Source organism: Equus quagga, unplaced genomic scaffold (assembly GCF_021613505.1).
Source record: "Equus quagga isolate Etosha38 unplaced genomic scaffold, UCLA_HA_Equagga_1.0 153_RagTag, whole genome shotgun sequence".
Taxonomy (NCBI): domain Eukaryota; kingdom Metazoa; phylum Chordata; class Mammalia; order Perissodactyla; family Equidae; genus Equus; species Equus quagga.
Window position 1 is genome coordinate 4236767 of NW_025796915.1, and position 16760 is coordinate 4253526.

The 16760-nt window shown below is 41.5% G+C and overlaps 1 protein-coding gene and 1 pseudogene across 1 annotated transcript; one reads left to right on the forward strand and one right to left on the reverse strand.

Annotated features, from left to right (window-relative positions):
• Positions 1-3424: 3424 nt before the first annotated feature.
• LOC124233136 (transmembrane protein 202-like) lies at positions 3425-11722 on the reverse strand. Its single transcript, XM_046650274.1, has 5 exons — positions 11642-11722; positions 11143-11398; positions 4821-4970; positions 4341-4472; positions 3425-3621 (listed from the first exon to the last, which is right to left on the reverse strand). The coding sequence occupies exons 1-5, from the start codon at positions 11720-11722 to the stop codon at positions 3425-3427; spliced, it is 816 nt and encodes a 271-aa protein (XP_046506230.1).
• Positions 11723-14359: 2637 nt separating this feature from the next.
• LOC124233084 (NADH dehydrogenase (ubiquinone) complex I, assembly factor 6-like) lies at positions 14360-15202 on the forward strand (annotated as a pseudogene).
• Positions 15203-16760: the final 1558 nt, after the last annotated feature.

The window sequence follows — 16760 nt, forward strand, 5'->3', positions numbered from 1 at the left end:
TTTTGTTGCTTGTTTTTTTTTAAATAGATGCATCTACAGCTTTTGATTGTAGTAATTCTTTCATTGTTGTTCAGTTCTAAATATTTTCCCATTTCCATTGTGACTTCCTTTTTACTCATGATTTTTTCAGGGAGTATATTTTAGTTCTCAAAAATATATAAAAAAAATTTTATCATTCTCTTTTTATTGAATTCTAATTTAATTATTTTTCTTGCAGTAATTTTGGTTTATAACATTATATAAATTTCGGGTGTACATCATTATATTTTGATTCATGTATAGATTACATCATGTTCACCACCCAAAGACTAATTACCATCCATCACCACACACATGTGCCTAATCACCTCATATTCAGGAAACGTGGACTGATTGACAGCCTTTGAAATTTATTGAAGCTTTTTTCAGACATAGTATTTGTTCAAATTTGCAAATATTCTAAATATATCTGAAAATAAAATATTTTCCCTTTTTGCTGTGTACTATCTAGATTTTTATCCTATCTATTGAATTTTTTATTTCAGTGACTATATTTTTCATTTCCATGATTTCCAATTGGTTCTTTTTCATTTAAATTTGTCCTTGTTTTATTTATATCTATTTTTGCTTCATAGTTTTTGGTCTGTCATGTATCTTTTTGTGCAGCCTAAGAATACTACCCAAATTAATCTGAAATGAATTCATATTTTGATTGTTGACTTTGAGTTTTTTTCTGAACATTTCTTTACATATTTGGAATGCTTACCTGCAGTTACGTAGGAATTCCTATATGCAGGCACAAAACAATTTTGTTGGCTTTTTTGTTTCTTTCTCTCCCTATATACTCATTTCATCCTTTTTTTGGGGGGGGGGGGGGTGGGGTTTCCTTATCTTGGCCAAAGGTCCCAGTCCAAAGTCAGTTCTCGTAATATGGTGTTTAAGATCTCCTGTTCTGTTATGCTATCAGGAAATATCATAGACCCAGTTAATGAATCAATGGGCTGCTTGGTTAGGCAAGCTTGTGTATGCGTCCTTTGACCTCTCCGGGTCTGTAGTTCCAAATAAGCTCCAGCCCCAGTCAGTGATTGGCAGCAGTTTCTGTTTAGCTTCTTTTCATGAGTCCCTGTGGGGTACTCATGAGCCCTGCTGTGGACTTGGCTCTAGCCCATGTCTTGAGAAGCACTGTTAGTTCTTTTCACGCCGCAGGCTCTGGCTTCCTGTTCGCCTCTGCTTACTTTTGGACTTAGAGCCTATTAAATCTATAGCTTAACTTAAATCATAACTTTGTGTTTTTGTTATTTCTCTGGTCTTGTTTTGGCTCTATTCTCTCTCTGTCCACTTCATCTATCATACAATGTATTTGGAGCAGCAGAGATGTTATCAAAGGGTGATTTAGTGAACTATCTTATTGGAAAATCACTTAAGCTTTTTAAGGAATTCTCTACAAGCAAAGAAAGAGAGAAAGAGAAAATAGAGTATTCAATTTCTAAAGGAGCCATGAAAGATTGTCTCTGCTTTAACCTACCGGGAAAGTAGAAAACTGTTTTTATAATTCCTACCTATTCTCCCCTAATAGCTAGGGCCTTTATCATTACTTTCTTATTATTTAGCATCTTCCACTCTCACTCAGACCTTCCTTTTCTTCACCCCACTTAACACTTCCATTCCAAGCAGCCGGCTTGGTGGCGCAGCGGTTAAGTTTGTGAGCTGCACTTTGGCGGCGCGGGTTCGCCAGTTCAGATCTGGGCATGGACCTACACACCGCTCATCAAGCCGTGTTGTGGCAGGCATGCCATATGTAAAATAGAGGAAGATGGGCACAGATGCTAGCTCAAGGCCAATCTTCCTCAGCAAAAAGAGGAGGATTGGCGGCAGATGTTAGCTCAGGGGTGATTTCCTCAAAAAACAAAACAAAACAAAAACAAAAACTTCCATTCCCTGAAAAGTCGCCAGTACCAGCTCCCTGTCAACTAGTCATATAATTAAAGTATTCAAACTGAATTGTAAGTAAAGCTTGTGAGCCCATGAGTCCTTAATTAGTCAATGTGTGGGCTACACTTAGTTTGTGAGTGGTGACAGGAGGAGGGGGAATTGGACTTGACTACATGTCTATTCTTACAACCACACAGAGGCCCAGGAACAACCTGAAGAGACTCTGAAATGAGGGCACTTGAAGTAAGGTGGCACCAGTAATTCTGCCGTAACTAAGACCACCTGCTAAGAAGAGGCGCCAACATGGAGAAAAGGATTTTCTAAGGCAGGGTCAAAACAAGGTGTGTGTGTATATGTGTGTTTGTATGTGCATCTCTATGTATGAGTACACACATGCGTGCGCTGCTAACCTCCTACCCACAGGAATAAAAGCAAAAGTATTAACCTAAGGGGCTTCCAGTTACCATCTGGAAATGTTTGGGAATTACTGATCAGGAACCAGGATTATAAGAACTACATAATTGTTTCATGGGTATTATGTTTGTTTTCTGCAAAGGATACCAGTGAATCTCTAAATTAAACCAAAAGGACCCAAGGGCTTATCTTTAAGAGCAGCAAGGGGTGGAGCTGGACACTATAGTCCATTCCACAGCCAGGCTTGGAGTGGAGAAGAATGGTCTTCCACCAGTGGAGTAGTAGTGGCAGCTACTAAAGGAAAAAGGACAAAATGAGTGTCAGGGACCTTCTGCATGGAATCTGGTCTGGGCTTGAAAGGGATCTTTAGCCATAAAGAGATCTATGTGATTGCCTGAAATCTCCCCCCTCTTTCCTTAGTCTTATAGGGTATAGAAAACATGGAAAATCTTACAACTTGGTCCACATGTATACTTAGACTGAAGAAAGCCTTTTAGCCTCATTTGCCTCAGTAAAACATAATTGATGTCTAAAATAATCAAAAGAGTCACAGGCCTGTGGGACCTCGTGGATTCCCTGGAATCCACCTAGAACCTCTCAGCTCCTCTGGGTAGTAGGTATTATCTCCACTGGTGTTCATTCCATTTCTAGTAATTATCTCCAATTCGAACTCAATAATATTGTCCAAATGCCTTCCATCTTGAATGTGCCTGAAGCCATATAATAAAAAAAATTGCAAACAGAATTAGTTGACATTTTCTCCATGGACCATTCTGGTCCCTGAGATCCCTGATGCCCAAAGAGATCTCTGATCCACACACTGCATCTACTGCCAGTTTCTTTCATTCATGACCCTAAACACTGATGTTTTCTTTTAGGAAATTTTTCATAAGTGAGTTTTCATTACTTTCTTTATGACTATAATACATATTTTGGATCCAGTGCACACAAAAGACATTTCATTGGCTTTAATGCTGTCTCTTTCAGTTATATGGACATGATATTAGGAGAGTTTCCCAGAATCTGTACAATCATTTCCAACTCATTTAGCTTCTCCTCCATTTTTACGACAAGCAGTAGTTGGGTTTTCCTATCACCATCACAGTTCTGCATTTGGTAACTTATTCTTCTCCTCACTTGGAGATTCCATCTCAGACCTTGCCACTTCATCTTCAGCAGGTGATATTGTAGTCACTGGACCAACCCCCAACCTTGATGTCTCTATGGGACTTGCAGAGACATTTTGATCAAGGGGAGGAGATCTGGAAGTTATGTAGTTGAGGAAGGAGATGATTCCTAGGGGAAGAGAAGAATTAGAGCTGAGTTTCAATAGACAGATGGTCTTTCTGCTTTTAAAATTCTTATTCATTCTTTAAACACTCAGTTCCAAAGCCCTCTTTTCAGTGAAGCCAGCCCTCCTCTCCCCCAGAAGACTTACTTTACCCTCCTGTGCTCCCATTTCATTATAGTATTTCTCACATGATTAGGACAAAGCTTGAAACTCTTGGATGCAAATCATATTTCCACTACTTTCTGTGTGGTCTTCAGCAAGTTACTCAGCTGTCAATGCTTCAGCTAGTGGTAGAACAGGTTACTAATTCTAGATTTTCAGACTCCAAAATCCATGCTTTCTTCACTATACCACACTACCTCTCAATGTATAGTTGCTCTGAATAAGAACAGTTTGTGCTGGGGCTCAGTCCCATGGCAGAGTGGTTAAGTTCGTGCACTCTGCTGCGGCGGCCCAGGGTTTCACCAGTTCGGATCCTGGGCGTGGACATGGCACCGCTCATCAAGCCATGCTGAGGAGGCATCCCACATGCCACAACTAGAAGGACCCACAACTAAAAATACACAACTATGTACCAGGGCTCTTGGGAAGAAAAAGGAAAAATAAAATCTTAAAAAAAAAAAAAAAGAACAGTTTGTGCTTCTATTTCTCCTAGATTCTACTTCCCTTTCAAGAAATAGTTTCCCCTTCCATCCTTCTAGCATAAGGCAAGGTACTAACTCACCAGCAAACATGTATAAGAAGTCACTCCACCAATTAAGATGATAGGCCCATAGGAGATTTGACTCCATGGCATCTCTAGTATACCAATGAACCTGTGCCAGAAATAGGATGAGGCAGAAGAGCAAGCAGGTGGCTAGGACCAGAAGAAAAGATGTTACAACCTATCAGTGTCTTCAGTCTGCCTTGACCCACCACCCCCAACTCTTCTTCTGCTTTCAGGCACTATACGTATGGAAAGGACCAAAAGGATAAAAATTTGGGGATTGACCAAGATGGCAGGGAGAAAAGGGCCTCTACCTCTCCCCAAGCATAAGTCAGCTAAAGCGTGTTTTATACAATAAGACAGGGCAGATAGCTGGCAACTTGATGTGATACTGAAGAAAAGAAAAGGGACAAGAAAAAGAGGATGAAAGCCCCACGGAGAAACTTCGTTCCCTTGACAATTTTACCATGACATAAACCTGCTCGTCTAGGTCTGTACCTGAGATGAAGCTGAGCATGGATACCTTCAGATCCAAGTTGGTGGTCATGCTTCCTCTTCTAGGTAGGCAAGAGCTGAAGAGCCAGCCAAGGTCAATGAGTATGATTAGGACAGAGATGAGGAATAAGGCCCTGGAATACTGGAGGTAATCTGCCGAGGAGGAGAAAGGAAAGGCTTGGTTAGTCTAGTGTGGGCCCCCACCACCTTAAGAAAATCAGATAGGGTCTGAGAGAAGGGAGTGAGGGCTAAAGAGGATGAAGCTGAGCTTGCTGTGTGGCATCCAGGGCACAAATAAGGATCTTCTTTCCCAGGTCTTCATTGGTGCTTGGAATTTCTTTACTATGAAGGCAAGCCTTCATTGTAAAACTAAAGATAATATTATACAAATAGTTCAGGGTGCATTAACACATTAACTTAAATATAACTAGCTTATAAGAGATGTGATACTAACATAACAACACACATTAAAACTTTTTCTCGTTCCTAATTCTAATGCTAAAAGTAACACATGTTCAATATAAGCATTGGAAAGACTACAAAAGTACCAGGAAACAGGAAGAAAATCAGCCACAATCTCACCACCCAGAGGCAACCATTGTTAGCATTTTATTTTATTTATTTCTAGTATTTTTCTATCCTCTGTACATAATGGATATAATAATGAATATCATGTGATTCGTTTTTCTTAAGATTATATAACAAGATCTTTCCCAGCTCACTTGTCGTAAACATCATTTTTAGTGGCTACAAAATAGTCCATCAAATTAACATGCTTTGCTTAATGATTTAGCTATCGTTGAACTTGGAGTTTGTTTTTATTTGTCTTTTTCTCTTTTAAATGTATCTGGTATGTATAGGCCTTGTCAGCCTGTGACTGCAAAATGAAGTCACATTTACTTTAACTCCTATGTTGTAATGATCTCAAGTCCCAATTTACTGGATTGCAGGAATTTAACACCCCAAAAATATCTCTCATTTTTTTTTCTGAGAGATCCCAAGTTCCTATCTCGTGTTTGTTCAAGGAGAGTTCTGCTAAAGTTCTCGTGCTCCAGTAGCCTTTGCTAAGTCCCGGAACACTCCTTCTTTTCTCATCTGTTGGCTCCAGATCTCTGCTCTCTTTGTTGGTAAGAGAGAAGAGGGGGCATACTAACCCTTACTTTTTGCTACCACATTCCTAACACAGAACAGACCCTTCGCTTGACTTCCCCAGCAATGTTCTACTGAAGGTTTAATAAATAAAGTAACTTACAATTGCAAGTAGATATAGCTTTTCTGAGATACCACAGATCCTGCAATATCTTCAATATCCTTTCTAGGGTGCCTCCTTGTCTAGCTTCTTTTCTGTCTCGATGTAGCAGGGGCCAGCTCATCCCTACCACTGAAAGTTCTCTAAGCACTTCTATGCCTAATCCAAGTCCAGCTTCCAAGTAACCCAGAAAGAAGAAATTATGTATCAAGCTTGTTCCAGTCTAAGATCTGCCTCTTAAGTCTTATTTTGTTCTCTAGAACATACTACTTACTAACATGATAAAAACAGTAATTTCCATTAAGAAAAAAACCACACTCCTACCCACAGAAGTGAGTTACTCTGCGGCCCCAAAAAGTTAGCTATGTTAAAACACGATAACCCAAGAGCAGCACATTTTCTGAAAACTGAGTCATTCAGAATTAGCAGTATATGTAGCCAGTCAGAACCATCTGCCCAGATTGAGCCGCATGAAGCCCAGTAGGATAGGCATCTTTTTCAGTATTTAGCCCACAATCCCCACGGGCCCCAGCAGTCTCTGTTTATAGCCCTGGACCCTTGCCTACAGGTCCCTGACTATGGCTAACAGGACGTAAGGAAGGGTATGTGACCTATGTTGGACAAATTTGATTCTTATGCTCGGAAATTTGGATTTGAGACTAACTGATGCCTATTTCCTCTTTTGCTTGCTTGAACCAAGAAGATGTAAAGTTAGACTAGACTATTAATTTTCAGGCACTTACACACTAATAAACAGGAAAAATTGAGCTGTAGAGATAAAACAAAGTATAAACAAAGATGAGTGACAAAGCAACTCTAGAGAGACTGGGTGACTAGCTGGCTTGATTTTCTTCGTCTGACATCACAGCCTCCTCCAGAATCCCCTAAGGTCCAAAAAACTTCCTGCCCTTGGGAGTCTGTGAGATTCTTCTGAATCTTTTTAAATAAGTTCACCCTTTAGTTTATGCTAGTTCAGATGGGTTCTGATATTTAAAACACAAGAGTACTGTCTAAGATATCCAGTCCAACTCCTGTCTAAGGTGTGTTACCATCCAGTCTTTCTTCTACCACGAGGAGAAGACTGTACTTTTATGTTCTGCTTACAATCTTCTCTGTCTTTAGCTCCTCATCTCCTGAAAACTACATGGACAAGACCACTCACCACTCCATAGGAACAGCTAAAGATCTGAGGTGTAGAACAGTCTCACAGTCCTTATAGGGCAAAGGAACCCAGTCTGTCAGTCACAATCACATAAACAAATTATTTAAGCAAACCAAACACTTAGCTTCAGAGTCTAAAACAGCTGCCTTTGGTTAACTTCATAGATTTTTTATTCGTGTAACAAAGCAAAACAAAGGTCTGAAAGCTGAATTTGAACCTCTATCTCCCATAAGATCAAAACCTATTTCAGCTTTAAACAACAGTTTTTACAGCAGCTTACCCATTAAAGTTTCAGAAATCTTAGGACCTAAGTTACAAAAGACCCTACTTGTATGTGTCAGTAAGAAGCCTTGGTCCAGGGAGAGAAGAGTGCCCTAGATACAAGGAACACCCATGTGGATCATCAGTATCTAAACATCTCTGAAGCTTTCCTTAAGTGAAATACTTTGATGTGGACTTGGGTTGTAGGAATAGCCAGGCAAGCGTCCCAGTTTGCTGAAGGCAGTGAAGCTAATGCCCTGGGAAGAGCGGGCATACCACTTTCAATTTGGAAAGAGATGAAGAAGGCCAAATCATTTGAAAACCTTGGGAGGATACTTGCTGGTGCTCTCAGGATCACCCCAAACAGTGATTCCAGACTTCAGAGCACCATCAGATAGGAAGTAAAAGCTACCAAGACTGGAAGGGGCACCACCAAACCAGAAAGCAGTAGTGTTTCTCAGTGAATTGAGAAACCATTTGGCAGTTTGTAACTGATGGGCAGGATCTCCTTCTACTGTGATGAAAATAAAACTTTGCCCAGTGCTGGGGATGGGGGTGGGGTTTGAAAAGTGAGAGAGGCAGGGCTATATGCCACCCAACTCTTGTAAACGAATAGGCTTAGTTAACACTAGATGCTCTTCCACTTTAGGGATATTAACACACTGGAAGGAAGCCATGAGAAGACAAGATGACACAAGAAGGAAGAAGCAGAGGAGAGAAGCCAGCTATAGTAAAGCTAAGCACCCGGTATTCAGCTGTTCCAAAGAGATTTGGCCATGGGACTCCCCTCACCGCACCCCATGTCCTTCAGCAAAAATCAAAGCCAGGAGAGGGGGGCAGTGGCCCAAAAGGATCCAGCCCCTTTTAACTGTGAAGGAGCCAGACTGAGTGGGTGGAGGTAAAGTGTAGATAGTGATTTTGAGGATGAAGAAGGTGCTGCTGGAGACAAGCTGGGCAATCAGCCTACTTATTTATCCAAATCTAAATCTCTACGCTGCTGCTATTGTGCCTTCATTCCAGGCGCATAAGGCCAAGACAGAGCTTCCCCAGACTCAGTGAAGTGCCCAAAGTGGGTAGCTTTGAAATGGAAAAGATCCTGGATGGAGACCTAGCACCCTGGAGACGAAGCTGTGAAACCTGCTTAGTATTTAGATTCCCTTGTAACTCGGTTGGAGTGCCAGAATAAAGGATCCCCAGACAACTTGACGACGTTTACTGTATGATGGTTCCCAGGGTCCTGGCTCTGGAGTGCCCAGTGCCTTGAGCAAAAGACCTACCCTTTCTTCCCTACCCTCTGCAAAACAGTTCAATTTACTCTCTGTGGCAACGCATTCCTGAACGTTACAGTCTGATCTCACCTATGCTGTGAGGGAATTAGCAGAAGGATGTGTTCCACATTTGAGATCTAGTAGTAAAAGGAAAGAATGATGTCTTTTACTCCCCACCTCTTCTTCATGGCATTAGCAATAGCTATGGCACAGAGGCTGTCAGTCATCTAGAACCAGGTGAAGTCAGAGGCAGGGGTAAAACAGCCTGAATTGAGTCCAGGACAGAGGAACACGAGCACACACATTTTTTAGTCCACCTGAGACAGCTCTGTGGAACTCTCAGAAATGACTCGGAATATCATGGGAGAGGGGGCTAAATTCTTGCAATTCAATAGCTAAAAGTTCAAAGTTCTTGAATTTGGATAATAATGTATTTGGGGAATAATAACATATTATATATATATTATATAATAATGTATGTCATAGGCTGACGAGGCCTGGACATACTGATTACATTTTGGGAATTCCTTGTGAAATCTGTACTGCAGACTAGTTACTGGCCCTAGAGTTAGGGCTAGTTAACAGTGGAAATAGGGTGGAGACTTGAGTTATAATTGTATACTTAAAGGACTCTGTTGACTTTCTGTAAACAATTAACAGCTGACCTCATAGATGAATTCAAGACCCAAAGAAATAAACTATTTACTGCTTTAAGTGAAAAACTTCAAGATTTTGACTCATTAAAGATTTAAATAATAATCTCAAGGCCTGAGTTTTAGCCTGGGCAGCCAGTTACATAAGCATAATTGCAACTTAATTTTTATGCCTACATCTTATACTCCACTCCTCTAGAAATGGAATGAGTGAATGTAAATCTCTGGATACACATAAATCATGTAGCTTTGGTTATACCCATTTATGTGGTCCCCAGTGCGTACAGGAGTCTGCAGCATTGTGTATTGCCATTTAAAAATCTCTGTTAATGGCATGGTTGAAAATTTCTATCCTATTGTTCATTTCATTTGCCTTTCTTTAATGATTGATTGAGGTTAAAATAGTTTTCCTATGTTTATTAGACATTTGTAGTTTCTGTTTTGTGAATTGTCTGTTCACAAAGAATTTAAGTATTTGGGTATTTTTTTCTTAAGAATAATTTGTACTTTTTTATGTATTAAGGCCATTAACCTTTTATCTTTCATATTTGTTGCAAGTATTTTCTGTAGTTTTTCTTTTGAGCTGAAGATGCAGTTCAATTGTCTGCCTGCCTTTGATTTTAATTTCTTCCCAAGATCTTGCTTTAGGATCCTGCCCCTTGGTTCCAAAAGCCGCAGCCCATGGCCAAGTAACTGACTCTCTACCTCAGGATTAGGACCAGGTGCCCCCTCACCTCAGGATCTGGGACTCCTGCTTATTTGAGAACGAGAAATAAACACTTTACTCATGTATGTTTTCTTTCACAGTAACCGCTTCTTTGTGTAAATGTATCTCTCGTGAATGATGGGGAAACTGTTGAGCATAATTATCTCTTTCCTTTTCTCTCTCTTTTTTTTTTTTTTTTTGAGGAAGATTAGCCCTGAGCTAACTGTTGCCAATCCTCCTCTTTTTGTTGAGGAAGACTAGCCCTGAGCTAACATCCGCTCCCATCTTCCTCTACTTTATACGTGGGACGCCTACCACATGTGCACACCCAGGATCCGGACCAGCGAACCCTGGGCTGCTGAAGAGAAAGGTGCGAACTTAACCGCTGCGCCACGGGGCCGGCCCCAATTATGTCTTTCCTTTAAGTCTTGGTTCTGGTTGAAAATCTCATGCATATGGTATCTTCTAGACCTAGAAGCTTATTTCTAAATATTTTGTGTTGGATTTTCGGATTTACTTAAATTAACATAAAATTAGACATTAGTAATTTACTCTAAATAGCTGGCATTTGTTATATTACACCTCTGACACGCATTTAACTTCTTTTCTACTGCTAGCAGAAGAACAATCTGACCTTGAAAATTCAATCTCATGGAGGCAGAGACACTTTGCTTTATCTCCCAGCTATGATCAATCACTTCTCTTCTCTTTCTGCAAACCATATTAGAATACCAATCACCTTGCTTCACAGTAACAGCTCGTAAATAACAAAAGAGTTCTTTCCAGAGAGTGAAGAGGGTATCAACTCATAATTTGGGAGAGGAAACAATCTGGGGTATGAAGGAGAAAGGGTATACTGTGAAGACACCAAAGAAAAGGATGGCTATATTCACCACCTGGCTGAGATCCATCCTGGACTTGGAGAGGTGAGGGCCAAAAGATCTTGGAGGAAGAAAGACGAAGGGCCAATGTGGCAGAAAGCTCTTGAACTGTGGGGCCTGTGGCATTTAATTTAGTGGCACTCACAGGGTGGCTTGGGTGTGTGGCTCCAGCACAGCTCATGGTTGCATGTGATCCAGAGTCCTGCGTAGAGCTCAAGGCCATTCTTGATCACCAGGAACTGCACCCAATTCAGTGGGGACACGCAGATCAGCATCAGGAGGCTAAAACCACAGAGGCTGCCACAGAACATTCGGATGTAGGTGTGTGTTTGATCCACATGCTGCTGCCGCCTCTGGGGTGGCATCGAGGCACTCGGATGTTTGTTGGTGGGGAGGGTAGGCTACAAGGATGAGGGAAATATTGCCTACCCACACAGATAACCTTTGATCCCCCGGGTCTCCTAGTCTTCTCTACTTCAAGTATCCCCATGTGGGTGTGATTTGTGAATATCTTTTCCTACCCCTTCTGTAAAAACCAAGACCGTCAGGGGGGTCTTTTCTCTATCTTTAGGACACTCTGTCTAGGCCTGCCTTTAAGGAAATCCTCTTCCTCCCATCTGACCTATAATTAGGTACCTCCTTACCCTTTGGTATTTCCGGTTCCCCTTAATTTTGGGAACCTTAGGACTGTGGAAGGTCAAGACTAATTCTTTCCTCCTCTCCATCTTGGCAGGCAGTTCACTTCCTAACTGCCACGGAATTTGTCTCAGCACCTCCTCTCACATGCTGGCAGAACCAAAAGGGGCCAGAACCCATGGCACAGATCCCATTTCTGTTTCATATTCCAGGTCTAGTTAGATCAGGAAGAAATCATTACATTTTAAGGTGTGATGTTCACCCTCCCTTCTCGGACTCCTCCCAACTCCTTTATTAAATAAATCCACAAATAATTTGACAGCAGTTGCTGTGTGTCAGGGTTTGTACTAAGTCCTGGGACATAAAGATGAATAAGACACAGTTCCCTAAAAGCAAATAAAAACATTTAACTCAGATGTCTCCAGAACTCAATAGCTTGTGGTTATAATTTAAGATTATATATATGATCTTAATCTACTGATATGTATATATACATCAGTAGGCCAGAATTTATGTTCTTGCCCCAGCTCTAACTGGAAGGCCCAGATGTGTCTCACTAGGCTCATGAACCAGTCTGTCAACCATAGTCCTTGCAGCATCCACTTTTTTCTTCTTTTCTTGCTTTGGTTCTCACTCTTCAATGCTGTCTACTCATGAAGGCGTTTAAGGGTGCTACACCCTGGCCACTGCCACTGCTGAAAGGACCCACTGTGAAAATGCCAGAATCCCTAGCCCGGGGTCTACCAGCCAATGTATGGAAAGCTACAACTCAAGCTACTGCAGCAGTGTTGGGTTCTACGCGGAAGTGAGGAGAATGGCCTTTTCCTAGTTCTACAGCCAGCACAACTTGTGCCCAGAGTATCTCAAAGTCTCCTTTTCAAACCACTCTGTCAGCATTGGTCCTAACTCCTTTCCCCACAAGCACTCAAAATCAATCCAAGATGTTGAACAGATGCCATCCTATTCCACAGCATGAACATGCTTCAAATAAATACCCAGCGGGATTGCCAGCTCTTGTTTACCACAAACAAGATAAACTTTGATTCTTAAGTTTGGGCTGAATCAGAATGTCCTATCACCCTTTTCTCCTAGCATGCCCTCTCCTCACCCACCCCAGCCTGTTGAGGCCTATGCTTTCTGCCAGCTGGCAGGAGCTATCGGCAGTAGCGGGTTTATGTCCATGCCTTAGCAAGCAGTCCTCCTTCTGAAAATGTGTTATTTGACTCTCTGCCTCTCAGTACTTAGCTTAGTACCTGGAAAAAACAGTATTTAATGTTGAGAGAATGAGTGAGCAATACATTTTTATACAAAGTACAGAGGGGGAGAAAGAGGACAGAATAGTTAACACTATCAGAGGAAAATTAAGGAAGGTTTACTGGAAGACAGGATGTTTTAGCTGGATTTTAAAGGAATTTGCCAATTAATCGAGGTGTAAGGGCGTATGAAGCAAAGAGAATAGTGTGTCTCAAGGTCAGAAGCCATGAACAGCATGAAGTTCTCAGGGTACCAGAAGAAGTATGGTTCTACTAGGCACAAAATCAAGGGTAAGAGTTGAGGGTTGCAGATCTAGGCAAGTGCTGGATCACAAAGCGTCTTAGTCTTTTATGCCATGCTGTGCAATTATATTGAAAAGCTTCAATTGCTGGAATACTCTAACCCTACTGGCATGATTATAGGAAAGACTTTCCCATCAGCAGCAAACTGACTCTTACAGCATGGTTGTTAGATAGACATGTATGGCTAGAGAGCTAGCTGTATGCTTTGAATAGGCAGGCCTGCCTTTCTATCCTGGTTGTAGCACTTAGTTCCAACACCTACTGGCAAGCTTCCTTTGGGAAATTTCCTTAACCTCACTGAACCTCGGTTTCCTCATCTCTAAAACTGGGATAATAATCCTTCCCGCCTCATAGAATTATTGTGAAGATGAAATGAGATAATACACATACAGCTCTTAGCATGTTAATATGTGCTCAATAAATACTATTTATTATTGATGAAAATTGATATTATTGATATATATATTATCTTTATTAAGTAATTAATAAGTGCTCGGTAAATACTATCTATTATTATTTTTTTAAATGTCTTTCCAAGTTTGCTTGAGCATGATCTTGGCACAGGCCGCCCTGAGACAGATGAAATACTCATGTTAATGGAAAGGATGTGTCACTCTTCACCTTGTCACTAGTAGCACTAAATAAGCACATTACCAAAGAGATGATATTGATGTAATGTGGGGTAACAGGTCGTCTTGTGAGCAGTGTTTGATTTAGTAAATGATGCAACTCTCTAGCTATTGAAGGAATAGGTCAAGATCATTCAATTCCCAGGCCTACTTCAAGGCCCACCTCAGGCCTACCAAAAGGTAGGAGGTTCTGGCCAGCTGGGAACTTGCTGGGGCCTGGATGCATATGACAAAACAAGCATTTATTCATATCTGGTGGCTGTGTATATTGCCTTTCACTTACTTTAAAAAGCAATTTGGGGTCCCCACCGTGTGCTGCAGCCAGCTGCCCTGGAGCTAGTGGGCAAGCACAGCGATTCCTGGAGCCGGCAGGGTCCAGGCAGAGAGTGGTTGAGGCCAGCGGAGCAAGCGCCTTGGGCACTGACCCAACACCACACGGGCTGCTGTGGAAACGAGATTATGAAGGCTATTTCTGCTCCTGCTGCTCCCTGCAGAATCCCGGAGCTGTGCTTCTGCGTTGAGGCCCTTCAGTGTGGACTGGCTCAGGCTGGTTAAGGACTCGGTCTCTGACAAAACAATTGGACTGATGAGAAGGCAGATTTGGAAAAAAATGTGGACAATATGTACTGTAACAATACACACATCAGCCTGTGGCCACTGAACTATGGAAAGTTTGTGCACCAGCAGAGGCAGGCCCCGTTTCTGGGCCCCAGATTGACTTCACAGAGACCCAGGAAGGATGGAAAACCAGGTCTCCCACATAGAGGACTGAGAAAAAAAGTGGATGGAAAGCTGCTGTCAAGAAACATAATTTGACTAAAAGATGGCTTATGAGAGTCATTGATGAAGGAGAAAAAAATTGGATGACAAAGCATATTGCAATATCCAGGGACTGGAAAATCATGCTGAAAACACACAGAACTCTCTTCTTTATTTGACACCAGAAATATTGGGTATAATGACCTTCATGAAGATCATGTCACAAGCCACACTGGAAAAGCACAAGGCATTGTCACATGCTTGAGAGCAACGTCCTATAGTGGTAGCAGAAGAAGGGTGTGCCCTCCCTTGAATATTTATATCTTTGACCAATACAACACATGGGGTTTCACAAGAGGATTTTCTATGAAGAACCGAGGTAAAAATGTGAGGGATGCAATATATGTCATTTCTAGCCAGGCCCACTTGCACTGACAGCAGGCTAGGTCCTTCCATACAAAGTGTTCTTGTGAAAGCATTTCCTATTTTTCTTCTGGTTCTTCTGGAAGACTATTTAGAGAAAATTCAATAAGTGGATTTTAATATATTCCACCCATCTTTACAGGAGAAGAATACATTGCTTCCATTATCTTTGTATGTTCAGTCATAGAAAAAAAGATATTAGAATAGTTTCATGGTGGGGCCAGCTTGGTGGCATAATGGTTAATTTTGCACTCTCTGTTTTGGTAGCCTGGGGTTCACAGGTTCAGATCCTGGGCACAGACCTACTCACTGCTCATCAAGCCATGCTGTGGCGGTGACCCATATAGAAAATAGAGGAAGATTGGCACAGATGTTAGGTCAGTGACAATCTTCCTCAAGCAAAAAGAGGAAGATTGGAAATGGATGCTGGCTCAGGGCCAATCTTCATCACCCAAAAAAAAAATAAAAAGGAAGAAGAAGTTTCATGGCACTGAAGGAAAAAGCAATTTGATTAGAAGAAAACATAAACATCTTTGTGACATTGAAGTAGGCCAAGAGTATTTTTTTAACAGGACTTCTGTTCACCAGAAGATACCACTGAGAGAGTAAAAAGACAATCCATGGAGTAGGGTAAGATCTTTGCAATACATATATCTAACAAAGGACCTGTAGCAAGAATATATAAAGAACTCTCACAAACCAATAGGAAAGAGAGACAACCTAATATAAAAATGAGCAAAGTCCTTAACTGACACTTTGCAAGACATCAAAAAGGCCAATAAACATATAAAAATGTGCTCAGCTTCATTAGTCATCAGGGAAATACAAATTAGAACCAAAATGCAAAATCACTACACATCACTGGAATGGCTCCAATGAAAAGTATTGCCAAGTATGTGGAGCCACTGAAACCTCAGACACTTCTGTTGGGAGTGTAAAGTGGTATAATCACTTTGAAAAACTGCTTGGCAGTATCTGCTGGAGCTGAACAAACACATGCCCTTTTTACTCTAGGTAGGTGTGCCACAGAGGAGTGTCCATCTGTCCACCAGAAGACATGCATTACAGTGCTCACAGCAGCACTCTTCATTATAGCCCCAAATTGGAAGCTACCCAACTGCCCATCAACAGAATAGGAAATCATGGCACGTTCTCACAGTGAAAGACCATACAGCTAGATGAGTAATCTACAGCATGCAAGCAATATGAACGCGTCTCGTAAACATAAAGCTGAGCAAAAGAAGCCAGACACAAAAGAGTACATACGTGTGATTCCATTCATATGCAGTACAAAACAGGCAAAACTAGTCTGTGTTGTCAGCGGTCAGGGAAACCCTCTGGAGGAAGATGACTACGGACTAGGAGGGGACATGCAAGGGGGTTTGGGGGTGAGGAAATGCCCTATTTCTTGATCTGGGCACTGATTATCAGAGATTTATATGTATTTTATTCTGTAATAAAAAGTTAAAAGAGGGCCAGCCTGTTGGCATAGTGGTTAGGTTCACATGCTCTACTTCAGCAGCCCGGGGTTTGCAGGTTCAGGTTCCCGGGGCAGACCTTCAAGCCATGCTGTGGCGGCACCCCACATACAAAATAGAGGAAGACTGGCACAGATGTTAGCTCAGCAGCAATCTTCCTCAAGCAAAAACAGGAAGATTGGCAACAGATGTTAGTTCAGGGCCAATCTTCTTCAACAACAACAGCAAAAAAGTTAAAAGAATAATTTGGGCATATAAATCAAGAATCTTAAAAATGTCTCT

Coding starts and splice junctions, on each gene's coding strand:
- LOC124233136 (XM_046650274.1), bottom strand. CDS start 11,722: ATGGAGAGGAGGAAAGAATTAGTCTTGACCTTCCACAGTCCTAAGGTT. Junction 4,971..11,142: donor CCACACACCCAAGCCACCCT/GTGAGTGCCACT, acceptor CCTCCTCGGCAG/ATTACCTCCAGTATTCCAGG. Junction 4,473..4,820: donor CATGCTCAGCTTCATCTCAG/GTACAGACCTAG, acceptor TTCTGGTCCTAG/CCACCTGCTTGCTCTTCTGC.